This window comes from Cydia strobilella, chromosome Z (genome assembly GCF_947568885.1).
Source record: "Cydia strobilella chromosome Z, ilCydStro3.1, whole genome shotgun sequence".
NCBI classification, from domain to species: domain Eukaryota; kingdom Metazoa; phylum Arthropoda; class Insecta; order Lepidoptera; family Tortricidae; genus Cydia; species Cydia strobilella.
In genome coordinates this window covers 28,046,135-28,064,650 of record NC_086068.1, presented here as the reverse complement: position 1 = coordinate 28,064,650, position 18,516 = coordinate 28,046,135, and the positions used below count along the sequence as shown (strand labels likewise).

General features: G+C 39.2%; 1 protein-coding gene across 2 annotated transcripts in view; it reads right to left on the bottom strand.

Annotated features, from left to right (window-relative positions):
* The window catches only part of LOC134754334 (uncharacterized), an 84,959-nt gene continuing 66,443 nt past the window's right edge, over nt 1-18,516 (bottom strand). Inside the window, exons 8-9 of one of the 2 annotated variants that reach the window (XM_063690603.1) lie at nt 17,583-17,772; nt 1-2,489 (exon numbers count right to left, since the gene is read on the bottom strand). In XM_063690603.1, the coding sequence (XP_063546673.1) occupies nt 2,354-2,489; nt 17,583-17,772 (326 nt within the window). In that variant the 3' untranslated portion in view covers nt 1-2,353. The remainder of the gene's footprint in view (nt 2,490-17,582; nt 17,773-18,516) is intronic. The other variant, XM_063690604.1, reaches the window with a different exon arrangement.

The following is an 18,516-nucleotide window of genomic DNA, read 5'->3' as shown; positions in this document are numbered from 1 at the left end:
TTCATAACTTAAGTAAGTAGAAATTCAGCCTGATGGCGCGTACAAATACTTTTTAGCACATACACAATTAGGCCAGGAAAAGTTATAGAGGGAAATGCTTGGAACACAATTTTTGACTTCGTAGCTTTGTTTGGACTAGGTAGGAGGTGAACATATCAAGTCCCCGCCCGCAACCCTGGTGCAATTTTTTTTATCTCGGAAACTATGCGTCTGAGCTGAGCGACATGGCCACTTATACAAAAAATGATTTAATTTGTTACAAGTTTTTCGGTATCTTGTATAGTTTTTGAGATATCCGCTCTTAAAGGTTTATTTAGGGCTCTCATTTTTATCTTGATTATCAACATCAGTGAAGCTGCTAAGCCGGGTTTGGTTGCACATTGAGGATTGAGGTAATATGTATACACTAGAGGCGGCATCTCGAAGAAAATGTTTCCGCACCTCAATGAAGTGCATGCACTTCATTGCGTTTAGTACGTCACGGACGGTCTTTAGCTTAGTGACATACGTCAAACGCAAAAAATGGCGGATACTTCGCTGACACAATTTGTTCTTGCAAAGATAGATATAACTCCGTAATAGATGGATACAGTCTAGAGAAAAAAACGTGCCTCGAAAATCAAGAAAATTTGATTCTCGTTCAGAGGGCGCTACTAGCTTTGGTCTACTGTCGTATAGATGGCGTTGACGGTATCGTTTGTTATTTAACAATTTTAAAGCATATCAGTGAAAGAACATGGGTCCAAATCATAAAAATAATTAATGCAAATAAAAAAATCATTTATCCATATTTAAATACATTTTATCGTATTTTTATAAATCTTAATTTTTAGTTTTAAAGTGTGTCGATAGATGGCAGTGAATTTTCTGTGGTTACAAAATTTACTATGACAGTACCGCTCTAGTATAAGTTAGTCTATGGTTCTTGGTAGCTTGTCTATAAATATAAGTCAGTGGTTTGGTATAGTTTTCGTGTAAATCGGGGGTGCTGAATTCATTTATGGTACAACATTGACACCATTCTTAAGTAAAAACAAAATTAAAAAAACCGGCCAAGTGCGAGTCGGACTCGCGCACGAAGGGTTCCGTACCATTACGCAAAAAACGGCAAAAAAATCACGTTTGTTGTATGGGAGCCCCACTTAAATATTTATTCTATTCTGTTTTTAGTATTTGTTGTTATAGCGGCAACAGAAATACATCATCTGTGAAAATTTCAACTGTCTAGCTATCACGGTTCATGAGATACAGCCTGGTGACAGACAGACAGCGGAGTCTTAGTAATAGGATCCCGCATGCTTATTTTTAACTCCTCTTCACGCTTAAACCGCTGAACCGATTTCGTTGAAATTTGGTATAGGGATGGTTTGAGTCCCGGGACAGTACATAGGATAGGTTTATAATCAAAATCAACTTTTGAGGGTGTGAAAAGTGGGGTGGAATTTTGGATTTAATAGTTATTTGTGCAACAAGAGAGGAAAGTTGGTTTTTCTTTCGAGTGTTTATTTTGAGTCCCGAGAAAGCGAAAGATTCTATAATTGAATCACGAGCGAAGCGAGTGATTCTAAGGTAGAAACTTGAGCGTAGCGAGGGACTCAAAAACACGAGATGTAAAATAACTTTGCTCTCGTGTTGCACACATAACTTTTCACCTCAGTAGTGAGAACATATTAAAGGTTAAAATGTATTTCGAATTACACAGAATAAACAGAAAAAAAAAGTATTATAATATGTGCGATACGATAAGATACGATACGATACGATACGATACGATACGAGACGAGACGAGACGAGACCGGACCGGACCGGACCGCTCTTTTCAGGGAGTGACGAAAGTAGGCTTGTTCGAGCTGCTGAGGTAAAAATAATATTTGGGATGGTCTACATGTTTGATTTAGCTGAGAATTATACCAAACATGACTTCAAACCTAAACTTAAACAGTATTTACCTCAGGAATTCAACTTAGGCGAAGAAGCTGAATTTTCCTCACACCAAAATTCACACCTACAAAGTATGATTTTTCAGATAAAAACTATCTTATGTCCTGTCTTGGGACTTAAAACATCTCTATACCAAATTTCAACTAAATCGGTTCAGCGGTTTAACCGTGAAGAGGAGTTATTTAACTGAATTAAACTTGTAGCTTTAATCAGCTTTCGTTTTGTTTTTGTACCGCACCGAAAAATGGAACCTTCAAACCTCCCTCTCCTCCCCGGCAGTTTGTTTTTGACTTACATGAGACATGGGTACAACCCTGGTACAACCAATCAAAGGAGCACATGCCGCAAGTTACCACGTGGTCTAGATGAGATTTTAGTCATTTGTTGAGGTTGAAAGGGTGCAGGTAGTTGTTTATCGTAGATAGCACGGCGTGGCCTGCGCCGTGCTGAAGATGGCGCTGACGGCGCTGTAGGTGGCGATGACGCCGCCCACCGCGCCCACGGCGATCACCTGCCAGCACGCCATCTTCATCCAGCCCGGCTGGCTGCTGCAACGCAAACGGCAAACACGTTAGTTAAAACGAAACATACAAAATACAGACATCATCATGTCGAACCGGTTAACCTAAATACGTTCCGCGTGTTGTATCTGTGCAAACAAAACAATGGTTTTACTTTCTCGCAACAATTAAACAATTTTCTGAGTAATTTAAGTAATATTATATTAAATAAAATAACCCTGATGACAAATTCTTGGTAATTGGAGATTTTAACATGAGCAATATCGCATGGACAGCGCAGGACTCCGTCATGGTTCCGTCAAATTACATAAGTAGCGACGAGTGCAGTTTTGTTGACGAGCTTAACGCTGTTCATTTTTACCAGTACAATGGCATTGTAAATCGCTTTGGCAAGATATTGGATTTGGTTATGTCTAATGACCTTGTATCTATTAATCACTGCACGAGTCCTCTAGTACCTATTGACCCATATCATGAGCCTCTTATTGTTAAAATGGAGTATATTAACCCTCTGCAATCAGCCCCCTTGGTAAAATATTTTTGGAATAAAGGTGATTATACATCTATCAATAGCGAATTAGCGTCTAGGAAGAGGAATCTTCTGGTCGCTCACTGGCCCAATCGCTGGATTTCTTTTACATGACTTTTCTTAGACTTAGAGACAAATTTGTTCCTAGCAAAAATATTAAAAAAGATAATTATCCCTCGTGGTTTTCTGTATCTTTGAAAAAAGTCATAAAAGAAAAATATAAATATTTAAAAAAATACAGAACATAAAAATATTTCTGACTTAATTTCATATAATGTTTTGAGGGACAGAGTTCGTAAATTGGAACACGAATGTTTTACTACGTTTGTGCGTCGTGCTGAAAAAAAAAATTACTAGTAATCCTAGACAATTTTGGTCATTTGTCAAATCACGATCGTCCTCCCAAGGGTCTACCCAGCAGTATGAAATATGGAAATCAGTCAGTTAATACAGGACAAGATATTTGTGAAGCCTTTTCTGATTATTTATTTACCAATTTTTCACCATCTATTAATTCGACCAGTCATAATTCATTTGTCTCTAACACTGAGTCATTCGTCAATATAAATTCAATTGAGGTCGACCCAGATCTTGTTACCACCTTATTGCTTAAGTTAGACCCCTCCAAGTCCGCAGGCCCCGATGAGCTCCCAGCACAATTCTTAATTAAATGTGCGGAGAACCTAACAAGGCCGATAGTCATGCTTTTTCAGCGTTCCTTCTCAGAGGGCTCTATACCTTCTATATGGAAGTCTGCTTTTATCACCCCAGTACAGGCCCATATCCAAATAATGTATTTTATCAAAAGTGCTTGAAAAAATTGTTTTTGATCAAGTTTATAATTCTTTAATTAATTATTTTAGTCCTAATCAACACGGGTTTTTGCGACGTAGATCTACAGTATCTAATCTTATTTTGTTGAATGATTATATTACTGATGCTATGGACACTGGGTCCCAAGTTGATATAATATATACTGATTACAGCAAATGTTTCGATCGTATTGACCACAGTTTATTAATATCAAAGCTGAATAACATCGGGATAAATGGCGATTTATTGCGATGGTTCATATCCTATATTGAGAATAGGACCCAGGCTGTCGTTGTGAATAATTATATGGCTGGGTTACTGTTCCTAGTGGGGTACCGCAAGGGTCACTACTAGGGCCATTGCTCTTTAATATATTTATTAATGATATTAATAAATGTCTTCTGCATTCAAAGCTTCTTTGTTTCGCCGATGACATGAAAGTTTTCTTAAAAATAAATTCTATTGCTGACTCAATACTACTTCAGTCTGACCTCGCACGCCTTGATGATTAGGTACTGTCAATTACACAGATTAGATTTGAATCCCTCTAAATGTTTTACAATGACCTTCTCGCGCCAACGCAACTTAATCGACACTACCTATGCCTTAAAGGGTCAAACTCTTTAGAAATTATCATGTATGAGAGATTTAGGTGTCATACACGACTCTAAACTGATTTTTGATGAACACATTAATAACATTATTAGTGGCGCTTATAAAGCACTAGGTTTCATAATGCGCAATTCTGTTCATTTCACTCAGGTCAAGATGCTCAAAGTGCTTTATTGCTCATGTGTTAGGAGTAAGTTAGAATATGCCTCTCAGGTCTGGAACCCTTGCTACAATATATACAGGGTGGGCACAGGGATTCCGACAGACTTTAACCGTGGATTCCTGGCAGTGTTACGAAAGAAAAATGTTATATCAACATGGGTCCAAAATTGCCTAATTAATTTACTTTGTTCACGTATTTATGAACCCTTCGATAACCCAGCTGGTCCTAGGTTCCCTAGCGTATTAAAAGATTTGGACAGGCATTGCAATCAACCAATATGAGATAGCCACTGACCTTGAGCACACTCCGATGATCTTCGAGAATCCTGGTCCTTCTTCAGCTAGCTAGCACTTCCAGGGCCTTGAGAGATCGTCACACACGCCTTGTCACTTGATTGTCCGCAAACACCACCGAAATACCGAATTTTGGTAATAGTAATACAGAAAGGAACATGCGTTGCAGCCGCGCCCGAGCCGAAAGTGCATGACAGTCCGAGGTGTCAAATCTACCTCCGAATTTGCTCCGAAACGGCATACCCTCATATTGAAAAGATTACAATGCCCGAACATCCCCCCGCCTAACCAAGGCCTCCTTGGTTCCTAGACTTCAATAGGCAACCTACAGAGTTTGGACACGGGTCTTAATAAGACACCGTTTTGAGTTTTAACTTCAACAACGCGAATAATGCCATCCTTAGCTGGCAGCAACTTAACTATGCGTCCGCGCCTCCAATTAAGCGCGACTAAATTATCTTCCTTAATCAAAACTAAATCGTTTACTTTAGGAGGTTCCGTATGAGAGGTCCATTTATAGCGTTGCTGAAGCGTATGAAGATACTCATTTTGAAACCGAATCCAGAAATGTTGCGTCATCTTTTGTATCCGTTGGAACTGAGACAAACGGGATTCCTTAACTTCCGTATATGGGTATTCTGGAAGAGCTACCAAAGGTTCTCCTATCAAAAAACTACCTGGAGTCAATACATTTAAATCGGCCGGATCCGAACTTAGAGGGCATAACGGTCGTGAGTTCATCGTAGCTTCAACCTTGGAAAAAAAGGTAGTCAGTAACTCAAACGTGAGCCGAGTTTCACCAAGCACACGCCTACAATGGGTTTTCGCAGACTTAATTGCTGCCTCGAATAAGCCGCCGTGATTTGGACTTGACGGTGCATTAAAGAGCCACTTAATCTCACGCTTAACACATTCCCGATCAATTTCAGATTGTTTATGCCGTAGGAACGAGTATAGTTCTTTTAAATATTTGTTGGTGCCCGTATAATTTGTACCACAATCTGACCGCAATAAATTTGGGAGTCCACGCCGAGACACGAAACGCGTAAGCGCGGCAACGAAGGCTTCGACCGATAATTGACTCACTACTTCTAAGTGAACCGCTTTAGTACTCAGGCAAACAAATATGCAAAGGAAACACTTCTCTATTTTTGCGTTACGAAGGTTGCTAGATTTTATATAAAATGGACCACCGAAATCTGTTGCCGTGCCGAGAAACGCTCGTGTGCATTTTACCCGATCGGGTGGTAAGTCCGCCATGTAGGGTTGCACCGGTCGCGGCCGGGCCTTGTAACACGCTATACATTTGAAGGTTACATTTCTCGTAATCCGCCGCGCGGCGACTATCCAGTACGTCCAAGATAAAATAGATTCCAGTGCATTTGCCCCGATGTGGCAATACACCTTGTGATAATGAGTAACTAATAGTTCCGTAAACCGATCCTTGCCAGGTAATAATATTGGATGCCGTGCGTTATATGGCAGTCCGGACGCATCAATTCTGCCACCGACCCGAATTAAATTGTTTTTGTCTATAAACAAATTTAGCCGCCGTAATGAATTCTTTATATGTTTATTTTCCCGTAGTAAGGCCATCTCTGCCTTATAATGCCGATCTTGGACTAACCATATTAGGTAAGTAGTAGCGTCCCTACGCTCCGAAATTGATATATGAATACTATTGCCTTTATTATCCTTGTTTGTGCAATTCCGAGTAAACCGTAGTAAGTAAGCCGTAACGTTTATCAGCTTGTCAAACGAACTAAACCGATCAATTAAGTCAAAATCCGAATGCGGCTCCCACCATAGCGGGTGGTGCAGCAACTCGTTCGCCGTTGTACCGCGCGACGCGACATCCGCACAATTTAATTCACTGGGGACATGCCGCCAAGTGATAGCCGTCTTAGAGGTAATTATTTGTGAAACTCGGTTTCCTTCATATACTTGTAATTTATGTGGCGGGGTTTTTAACCATGCTAAAATTATGGTACTATCACACCAAGCAATTACTTCGCTTAACCTTATATCACGCTCTAACGAGGAGGTGAGATGGTTAATGAGTGTAGTTAGTAAAACCGCGCCATTCAATTCCATCTTAGGAATTGTGTGTTTCGTCCTCAATGGGGCTAAACGACACTTAGCCATGAGTAGCCGCACGAGGACCGTCCCGTCTGCGTTAACCGATCGTAAATAAACCGCCGCTGAGAAACCGAGTGACGAGCCATCCGAAAACCCGTGAATTGAATATGTAGCGTTGTTATCGAACTTTAAGCACCTAGGTATGGAAACTCTTCGCAGATTAGGTAAGTCCGATAATATATCTTGCCATTTTTGTTTTACTTCTCCTGATACCGGAGCGTCCCATTCGACCTTGCGCGAATTGTCAAAAGTACCAAGAAGAGTTTGCAATAGTAATTTGATTTTAAATACCACCGGACAGACCCACCCCAAGGGGTCATAAAGCCGCGCCGATAAAGACAGAATGGATCGCCGAGTAATTACTCCTGGGTCCGGTAGATAAGTCGATAGGTAAACACGTCATATTTTGGATCCCATTGGATCCCCAAAACCTTGATAAAACTAGAATCGTCCATGTCGGGGTCAAACGAACGAGGAGTCTCGAGGTGATCTACCGGTAAACCATCTAACAGTCTGGCATCATTGGATGCCCATTTCCTGAGTCCGTAGCCGGCCGTATTCATAAGAGATACAAGCTCGTCCTTTAAAGACAAAGCCTCCTCCAACGTGTCGGCTCCTCCGTTAAGATCGTCTACATAGCTGCTATTACGTAGCAATTCCGAGGCGCGAGGATACCTACTTTCCTCATCGTTAGCTAACTGATGTAAACACCGGATGGCGACAAAGGGACTAGATTTTAGGCCGTAAGTGTTTGTCGTTAATTCATAAGTAAGCAACGGCTCGTCAGGTGACGCACGCCAGAATATAAGTTGATATTTCCGATCGTCCGCATGTACCCAAGTTTGACGGAACATCATCTTTACATCCGTAGTAAAAACAAACCGTGGCAAACGAAAGTTATTTATGATCACGGTAATGTCACTTTGTAATCGTGGTCCGGAATACAAACAATCATTTAGTGACACGCCAGTCGTACTTTGAACACTGCCGTCGAAAACGACACGTATCTTTTTATCCCCTCCCCCTCCCGAATTTTTGAACACCCCGTGGTGACATAGAAAATAATGTTCTTGTTTCGACTCAGTGTCGAACGCAGAGACCGCCATATGGCCGAGTCGTAAATATTCCGACATAAATTCAACATATTTAGCTCGATATTCCGGCTGCCATTCTATGGCCAAGAAACGTCGTAATGCAACTTCCATAGAATCACCTAGCCGCTGATGACCCGGTATTAATGGTAACCGAACGACATATTTACCATCCAAACCCCGTGACGTAGTAGTCGTAAACAAGTTTTCACATTCCAAATCCGCCGGATTCATTATAGCCGACGACGGTGGTTCCTCGGACCGCCAAAACTTTTCGACCGTTTCGATAAGTGTAATCCCGACATAATTATCATTACAGGTAAACTCCGAATCATAAAAATCCGCCGACCGCGCCGGACCGAAAACCGCAAAATCAAAAATCGTACCTAAAGCGTATGGGCCGCCCGAACCCAAATCGACTATTTCACCGGTCAAAATTTGACCTAAAATGTCACATCCGAAAATGACGTCGACATGTTTCATGTCATGATCACCGCCCGAGAGTTTAACCGTCGCTGATAACGTTCGTAACCTTTTTGCCAAGTACGAGGTAAGCCTTTTTAATATAACCGCCGTGGCCGATAGTAAACATTTATTTTTGTCCGATTTAAAATGAAACTCAACAATGTGGGTTCCGTCATTGTAAGGCAACTCGCCGACACCTGATAAAGGTGTTTTACTGTAATGTCGCTTCAATCCTAAATATGCTACAAAATCACTTTTTATTAAAGTACTTTGACTTCCCAAATCCAAAAGAGCCAAACACTGAACAAAGTTACCGGTAGCCGATTTCAATTCAATAACAACCGTAGGCAAAATAACATTATTTACTAACTGCGGTACCGAAGCGACATTACAACACTGTAATTGCTATTGTTGAGAACCTTGCTGAGAGCGCAAGTTACGGTGGTTACCCGAACTCTGCGCGCTCCTAGAAGTTGATCGGTCCGACTCCCGATTTCCCGATTCCGACCTACGCTGATCGTTACGTTCCGTTGTGTTGCGAGCCGTATTGTCACATTCATAATTATTCATTAATTTACGCATACGACTATCAACTCCATTATCCGAAGAATCAGACTGTCGGTACATTTGTTTATCATGATAACGCCCATTCGGTGAACGCCGACCGCCACCGTGATCATTTCGCTGTGAACTAACCAATGCGTGTCTCGAACGCTGCTCATTATCTGCGGGCGAATCTGAGCGCGCAATGGACATCGTACAAAGTAACTTATCGTGACCCGCATTTCCGCACCGATTACATGGTACTTGCCGCGTACACGCCGCCGCCGTGTGATTCCCAAAGCATCGAAAACACAACCCGTTATTTTTTACCCACTCCTTCCGATTGTAGTTAGATATATCTCCGAACTTATAACAATTATTTATATTGTGATTCGATAATTGACAATAAGCACAGCTCGTAGGTTTATGCGAATTGTTGTGGCGCGTATTCGACCATTCCGACTTGTGATGATTATTATTATTATTACTAACACGCTCCGTCACATGTACCGAGCGACCGGATTTACGTGCATGGTCGTTAGCGTTACAAGTCCATGCTGGTTCCGTCGAAGCCGTGTCTATTAACCTGCATTCATTCTGTAAGAACTCCATCAGCTGATCGAAAGTGGGTAAATCTAGGTTATTACCGCCGTATTTTTGTTAAAACCGTGTCTTAATCTCTAAAGGTAGTTTTGTCAAACTTATGTGCAATAACATATAGCTCCATTGCTCCACCGGGAGGCCGAGATTTTTCAACGCCCGAGTCGATTCTAATAATGGATTTAATATTTTTGCCCTAAGGCCCAAACTTTTGTTAAGTAACGGTAAATGCAAAATCCGAGAAATGTATGAATCCGCCTGCAACCGTTTATTTTCGTAACGACCCTTTAGAATATCCATAGCCGTATCTAATGAACTATCTATCATGGGCAGATGTCTTATCAGCGTTTGTGGTTCTTTTTCTAAGTTTGAAAATAAATAATGAAATTTCTCCGTTTTAGAAATATCTTTGCGCGACAAAACTAGCGATGTGAATAGGCTAATAAAACTCGTCCATGAGAATACGTCGCCGTCAAAGGATGTTAGATTAATTCGAGGTAGCCGCGATGAAGCCACGCTCTCCGTCGGCAAGTGGGTACCGTCCAGGTTGGGATAGGCCGCGGCCACCGCATCTAACTGATTGTAGGCGTTGGTGGCCTCCCTATATTTTTCCTCATAGCTAGTTACAATTTCCGCGCTCAGTTCCGCACATAATATATTTTCATACGCTTCCGTTAACGCATTAAAATATTCCTCTAACTTACGTAACCGTGCCGAAATTACGGTCGAACTATAACTTTTGCTGTTTATTATTTGCAAACTGTTTTTGAACCAATCGTATTTAACCTTAAATTTACTTTCGAAAACCTTTGCCATCTTAACCGATATTACCTTTAAGGATTATTTTAGTTGAACCGAAATGAAATAATGACAGAGCAAAATGTGCACTCTTAGACAAAGACTTTACCGTTACAAGATGGCTGCCCTAAGCTAAACGCCTTATGATGAAAACCTATCCGATTCGAACGGACCAAATATTATGTTCACGTATTTATGAACCCTTCGATAACCCAGCTGGTCCTAGGTTCCCTAGCGTATTAAAAGATTTGGACAGGCATTGCAATCAACCAATATGAGATAGCCACTGACCTTGAGCACACGCCGATGATCTTCGAGAATCCTGGTCCTTCTTCAGCTAGCTAGCACTTCCAGGGCCTTGAGAGATCGTCACACACGCCTTGTCACTTGATTGTCCGCAAACACCACCGAAATACCGAATTTTGGTAATAGTAATACAGAGAGGAACATGCGTTGCAGCCGCGCCCGAGCCGAAAGTGCATGACAGTCCGAGGTGTCAAATCTACCTCCGAATTTGCTCCGAAACGGCATACCCTCATATTGAAAAGATTACAATGCCCGAACATACTTAATTTCTGGAACAAAATAAATCAATTAACGATAGTACTAACTTGTGAACGTATCTTTAGTTTGAAAGAGTGAAAAAGACAACATGCGACACCAATATGACACTTGACTGTCAAGAGCCCAAGACATCGTACACTAGATAAACATGATAATGTTATGAGTTTGAGTATGACTTATGTGTATTATGACACCTACGGGTTGGACTAATTTACATTTTGTATTAATTATTATTAATTTGTACAAATTAATGTAATTCAGACAGTAAAAATTTGGTTAAAACTAGGTACTTACTGATTTCGTATCACATAAGTCGTCGTATTATCGCATAATTCGTTAAGTCCCAACACGATCTAGCTAGTGTTTCGTATTTAAATGTTGTTATTTGTATTACGAGGACCAATAAAATACAAGTATTTGTTACATGAATTTTATTTATTATTGCATTAAATTTTCAAAATGTAAACCATTATTATCAATACAAAGAGCTATTCGTACTCTGTATTGACGACTTAATAAGAAATTACTATTTCTTATTTCATCCGAAGCTGCCATGATTCGCTGCAATAACTCCTCTCTCGAATCTATCGGTCTGGCGTACACCTTGTCCTTCCCCAGAAGAAGAAATCCAAGGGTGTGAGGTCGGGCGATCTGGGGGGCCAGGCTATTGCTTCTCTTCCACGTCCTATCCAGCGGTTAGGATATGCACGGTTCAACCAGTTACGCACCGCAAGGCCAAAGTGGGGTGGGGCCCCGTCATGCTGAAACTACATGGTGTTTCTGGTCTGTAAATCAATATCTTCGAGTAAAATATTCAAGTCATTCCTCAAGAAATTTGAATAATTCTCAGAATTCAACCGTTGTGGGAACACGATTGGGCCTATCAAAACGTCACCAATGATCCCAGCCCACAAATTAATAGAAAATTTGTGTTGGTGGGTATAAACCCACTTTGCATGTGGATTTTCTTCACACCACATATGCATATTATGTGAATTAAAAATGCCTTCTCTGGAAAAGCAGACTTCATCCGTCCATAAATTTTTTTTTAGAAAATCTGCATCTTCTACCAGCTTTTGGTTTATTCTCTGGCAGTAAGCCACCCTGGCTAGGCCATCAGCAGGAAGTAGACCTTGTACTTTCCTCAAGTGATACGGACGAAGCCCATACCTTTTCCAAAGACGTAACACCACTCTGTAATTGACGTGAACAATTCTGCTCACAGCTCTCGACGATAATGTGGGATCTTCGATTATTAAATTCATGATACGGTTTTCAGTATGTAGGTCTAAATTAATTAGTGCTCTTTCCGGACGTAATGGTCGTAATCCCCTTTCATTGAACTGTCTATGAACAGCTGTAAAGGTTGAATGGTGCGGAGTACGACGGTTGGGGAATCGTCTCCTATACTCAACAACTGCTCGACGTGCATTTCCATCACAATACCCATAAATGTAATGAATATCTGATAAGTGATGCGAAGAATATTGTAGCGGCATAGTAATCAGATTATCCTATGACTTTAAATGTAAAACTTTGACTCATGTGACATGGCTACCTATCATTTTTAAGTCATTTCTAGTGACTGAGGCTATGTTTACGGCCAGTATGTTGTACCAGAAAAAGTTTGCACACTACTCGATACTTTGGTAGAAGGTAAGTTGATAATTTTGGAGTACTTCTTGAGATTAGATCATTGCACCAAGGTATGAGAGTTCGTTTAGTCGTATCATGGTTTTTTACACAGCAATCGCCTCGCTTCCAACAATACACATAAAATTAATTTCCCTAAATACCTAAAGCAAACTTTTTGCTGTCTGCTGTTATTGGCAGTCTAGTTTATAGCAGGTGACAGGTAAGTTTACTATTTTTAACACTTCTGCTTTGCATGTGTGATTGTTTGTGTCTTGGTATGTATGATTACGTCACATTATAAGGGCGTGTTAGCCTTGAGTTTTTTTAACTTCGAAATTACTTAAATAATTGAATATCTCGTAAATTAGGCTTTCTATGGCATTGTCTATTACTTTTTTTTATCCAAATAGGCACTAGAATTCATGGTTAAAGTGTGTCGGAATCCCTGTGCCCACCCTGTATATTGACAGAATCGAACGCATTCAGCAAAAAATCATGAAACACCTTTGCTTTAAATTAAAATATCCCTACAGTTCTTCCAACTACTTTAAAATATGTGAGCACCATCACATTGTCCCTTTGCAAAAACGCCGTGAAATAGCCGATATTACCTATCTCCTTAGTATTACTAATGGTGTAATCGACTGCCCTGAGTTGCTAAGTAAGCTGTTTCAAAACCCCCTCTCGTTCTAAAAGGTATCATCTCCCAATACCAATCAAAAATGCGTCTTCCAAATACAGACAGAATAGTTTTTTAACGCGCGCCAGTCGTAACCTAAATGAGTTGTCTAATAGTTATTTGTTATACAAGGGTGCAAAGTTGTATTTTACCCGCGAGTGTTTTAACACACGAGAAGTAAAATACATTTGCACCCGTGTGTAACACAAAACTTTTCTCCTCACTATAGCGAGGAAAGTGCAACATCCACAGGCGTTAGATCATCTTCATCAACTGGAATCACTCATTTTTTTACGATACTATAACAAAAACCTGGAAATTCTGTACTTTTACGTGAGAAGTTTTTAAGTAAAATTTTTGTTGACAATGTTGACATTTCTGACGGATGAAATGTTAATGATGCGTTTTGAAATTGCATCGACTTAAATTGTGCGTTCAGAATTATATTTAACATAATTATTAAAAAACAAACGTTTATTATAGAATTTTAAGGTTTATGACTTAAAATCATTAAATAAAGCTAAATCTGGTATTTTTTATTAGATTCTCAAACCATGTATTTAATGATAATTAATATCGAACGAACCATTATTATGAGCGTTTTACGTTTTGTTTCTGTCAAGCTACTTAAACACGCTTCATCCAAGGTCAAATTACTTTCCCCACTAGTGGATAAAATGCGTTTTTCCCCGCTCGTTTTAAAGGATAAAAGGGCTTTCCGAGCTAGTGAGGGGAAAAATTTGATGTAGATGTATTCAACTGTAGAATTCCTAGCGTGAGACGTAATTTAGTGCAGATATATTTTGAGTCTTTTGAGTGAGCGTGTTGTCGCCTTCTTGAATGCCTATTACTAGTTACTTTATTACTCTCTTTTTTTTCTTGCCTTTTGTCTTCATTGCTAAGTTAATTTGTATTTTAGTTACTCCCTTATTAGTTATCTTTTGTATACGCTCTGTTCACATATGTGGCTGCGATAGTTAGTATTAGTTTACCTATTAGTTTGTATCATGTCACTACCTGTGAGTTCCTATAATTGGCTTCCTGTATCAACTATAATTTTTATGTTAATGTCACAGCTGTTGGATCTCCAAATAAAATAAAATAAAATAAAAATAAAATAAAATAAAAATAAATAAAATGTGTCCCTGCTATTAGTTACTATGTTATAAACACGAGTTTATTTAGGAGTTTAGAGAGTCTGTATCATATCCTTTGACTGGCGCCGGGATGTCCCGGGCGAAAACATCCCAGGGAAGGACATCCCGGGGGAAAGTTGTTTACTTCAGCAGTTCAGTATACATTTATTTATCTTGCCATTTACTTGCTTATTCGCATAGAGAGTGACAAAGACACCATGTTTAAACCTTGGATTCATAAATTTATTTTTTTGAGTAATTCATATTGAATGATATTATTTATCAAATCCTTCATTCAACTCAATATATCCGCGAATGAGAGAAATGAAACTGTTGATAAAGATGGATCTGTTGAGCTACTGAACTAAACTGAACTAGTGAACTAAAAGAGTAAATTACTTCACATCGTACGACAGATTCATTGCATATCAGTCTTTTCTTTTCAGTGATATACTTAAACATTTTGCGCATGACTACTATAATATGTTACTTTAAATAAAATGTACTTACCTACAAATATGAAGAGTCTAGGGGAAATCGATAAATAAGTATTATGCATCGGAATAAGAGCGTTTTCACGTTGTCCGATCCGATATCGGATGTAGGATCCGACATCCGCGTAATCGGGCCGCGGTGGCGCCCATGGGTGCCGTCTTTAGCGGTCACGCACACTACAACAAGCATTATGCCTACTCATACGCACACAAAAAAATATTTTTGGTCCTACAGCTGACGGGGGGCTCCGAAATGGCTGAATTTAAATGAAGCGCCTTTCCGATATCTGATGTCGGAAGGCGCCTATGACAAAAACAGCTGCAGGAGAGTGCCATTGGTATTAAGTCCGCCTTTTTTGCGTTATTTATCGTTTTTAGGGTTCCGTACCTCAAAAGGAAAAAAACGGAACCCTTATAGGATCACTCGTGCGTCTGTCTGTCCGTCTGTCACAGCCTATTTTCTCCAAACTACTGGACCAATTTAGTTGAAATTTGGTATACATATGTAAGTTTGTGACCCAAAGACGGACATGTGACGTAAACAAATGAATTTTAAACATGGGGCCACTTTTGGGGGGTAAATGAGAAAATTAAAAATAAAGTTTTTCAAACTATATCGTGTTATAAACGATCATCATGATATCAAATAAAAGAGCTCATTGTATGAATCTCAAATATATTTTATAGGGTTCCGTACCCAAAGGGTAAAAACGGGACCCCATTACTAAGACCGTCTGTCCGTCTGTCTGTCTGTCACCAGGCTGTATCTCATGAACCGTGATAGCTAGACAGTTGAAATTTTCACAGATGATGTATTTCTGTTGCCGCTATAACAACAAATACTAAAAACAGAATAATATAAATATTTAAATGGGGCTCCCATACAACAAACGTGATTATTTTGCTGTTTTTTCCGTAATGGTACGGATCCCTTCGTGCGCGAGTCCGACTCGCACTTGGCCGGTTTTTTTTTTATAATTTTAGGATAAACAATTTAGAAGTTATACAAGAAAATAGGCAAAAAATGACCATTCCCCCCCTTTATCTCCGAAACTAGTGGGTCTAAAATTTTGAAAAAAATACACAAAATAGATCTTTACCTATAGATTACAGGAAAACCTATTAGAAATTGCAGTCAAGCGTGAGTCGGACTTAATTACTTTTTTAAAGACATTTCACTCACGTTTCACATAAAATAGTACATTTCATTCGGCAAAACTCGGGACGAGTGAAGAATGACATCTCCGCACGTGTATCGAACTACGTTTTTTAATACAGTTGCGAAAAAATAAGAAAAACAACAAGTATTCGAAACTTATAGTGTTAATTCTGTGACATCATTGACGTTGACATTATGAAGAGGTCTTTTTTTAGCTGGGTGTTATTATACTTATTATTATTGAACCCACTTCATGAGTTTTTTTTTTAAATGCATGATCTATAAGACAGAAACAATTGTAAATATAAAACATTGTATTATTATTACCCAAATATCGTTAATTACGATTATTTGTGTATCGTACATTTATAAAAACAATATCGAATGTTGCCTTTGGAAACTTAAAGCAGAAAGAAAAAACGCCTCTTCGTTGATAGGCGTTCCGTTTTATTCAGACAACTTATTAGGAACGGTTTTTCAATATTCAATATATATAAAAAATAGACGTGTTATAATGATGAAGAGGTAAGTAATAAAATATGAAATTAAGTAATACATTAACAGTAGGTTTTTATGTTGATTACGACGTTTAAAGGAAACTAATATTAACACTCATCAATAAGTAGTCATGAATTGGAACAAGAATAAAATTAAAAAAATTGGAAAAGTAAAAAGCACTAGTTCGCGAAAACCAACTTTCCGCACGCTAAATAGCTACGTAAAGTAGCACTTTTTGAGCAACTGTATGAAAAAATACATTGTTTAAATTTTGTAATGTACGGAACCCTTGGAACGCGAGTCCGACTCGCACTTGGCCGGTTTTTAGTAATAATGATTTATTAAATGCATACATAAATTCAGAGAAACACATATATCTTACATTTTACTTCCTTCCGACATCCGATATGGGATCGGACAATGTGAAAACGCTCTAATTTCGCATTTTTAGGAGGACTTTGAAAATTGCAAATATCTTCTTTGTATTGTATTGGACCATACGATTAACAGTAAATTTTATAATAACATTAAACAATAATTGATTTCTGCATAAAAAGGCCAATTTTCTGCTATGATAATAAATGAAATTTGTTTCTAAATAAATTGAGGGATTTTTTAAGTAAAGACATAAATAACAAATATAATTAAGTACACCTTCCTTTTTAGGGTTCCGTACCCAAAGGGTAAAAACGGGACCCTATTACTAAGACTCCGCTGTACGTCTGTCCGTCTGTCTGTCACCAGGCTGTATCACATAAACCGTGATAGCTAAACAGTTGAAATTTTCACAGATGATGTATTTCTGTTGCCGCTATAACAACAAATACTAAAAAGTACGGAACCCTCGGTGCGCGAGTCCGACTCGCACTTGGCCGGTTTTTTTTAGAAGTAGATAATCAGGTTAGTTACACGGCCTGTTCCGCCGGCGCGTGCTCCACGAGCTTGAGGTAGCAGTAGGCGGGCAGGATGAACGTGAGCAGTGCCACACTGGTGCCGCCCACCAGCGCCAGGATCGTGTAGAACCGCGGCACGCTCTCGCCGGTGAACAGGATCGCGGCCATGATCGACAGCCGCACTATCATGCGCCAGCCGACGGAATCTGAAAATGTGCAAAAAAACATTTAACAAAACAAGTACTTACATTAAAGCTTTACCTACCACTCAACTGAAAAAGTAGGTACCTACCTAATTAAGTATAATTAACTACGAACTGGTTGAAGTTGCGTGCGGAATTTGTATTATGTTTAGTGTAAAAATGTATTAAAAAACTATATTGTCCTAAAATTAAAGTGGTGAGTGGTGGTGGTGATGGCCACTTTTGAATTGTGTTTTTGAGACCAGAATGGGACACTACGGTGTCTGCACTTTCGAATATTGCATTTGCAAAAATAGTAAATAACGTATGCGGAGTGAAATTGACCAAGTTTTGAACATGTAAAATTATCTAACTGGCAATTTAAAGTCTATATATATATATATGTCAATTAATCCAGTAAGTTTCATGGGCGTTGGATTCTTTCTCTTGAAATTCTAGTCAATCTAGAAGAACACCATCGCAAAAATGTACTTATTTAATTTCTCCAGTAGGTACTATTTCGATATGGCCGAAAGCGAAGATAGTGGAACATTTTGTGGAAGCGGGTTAGAGGTGAAGGTATGTTTATAATATTTTAGCATCCTTTTCTTTAAAAAAAAACTTCTTTAAAGACTTTCTAGAAGTCTGGTTCAGGGAAACATTCCAGCATTAGCCAGTTTCCTGGGAGAGATCGATTAAAGATTAAAGAAAATGACGGCCCGCTGAGTCACAAAATCTTACAGAAAGGTCATGAGATTATTCGAATGT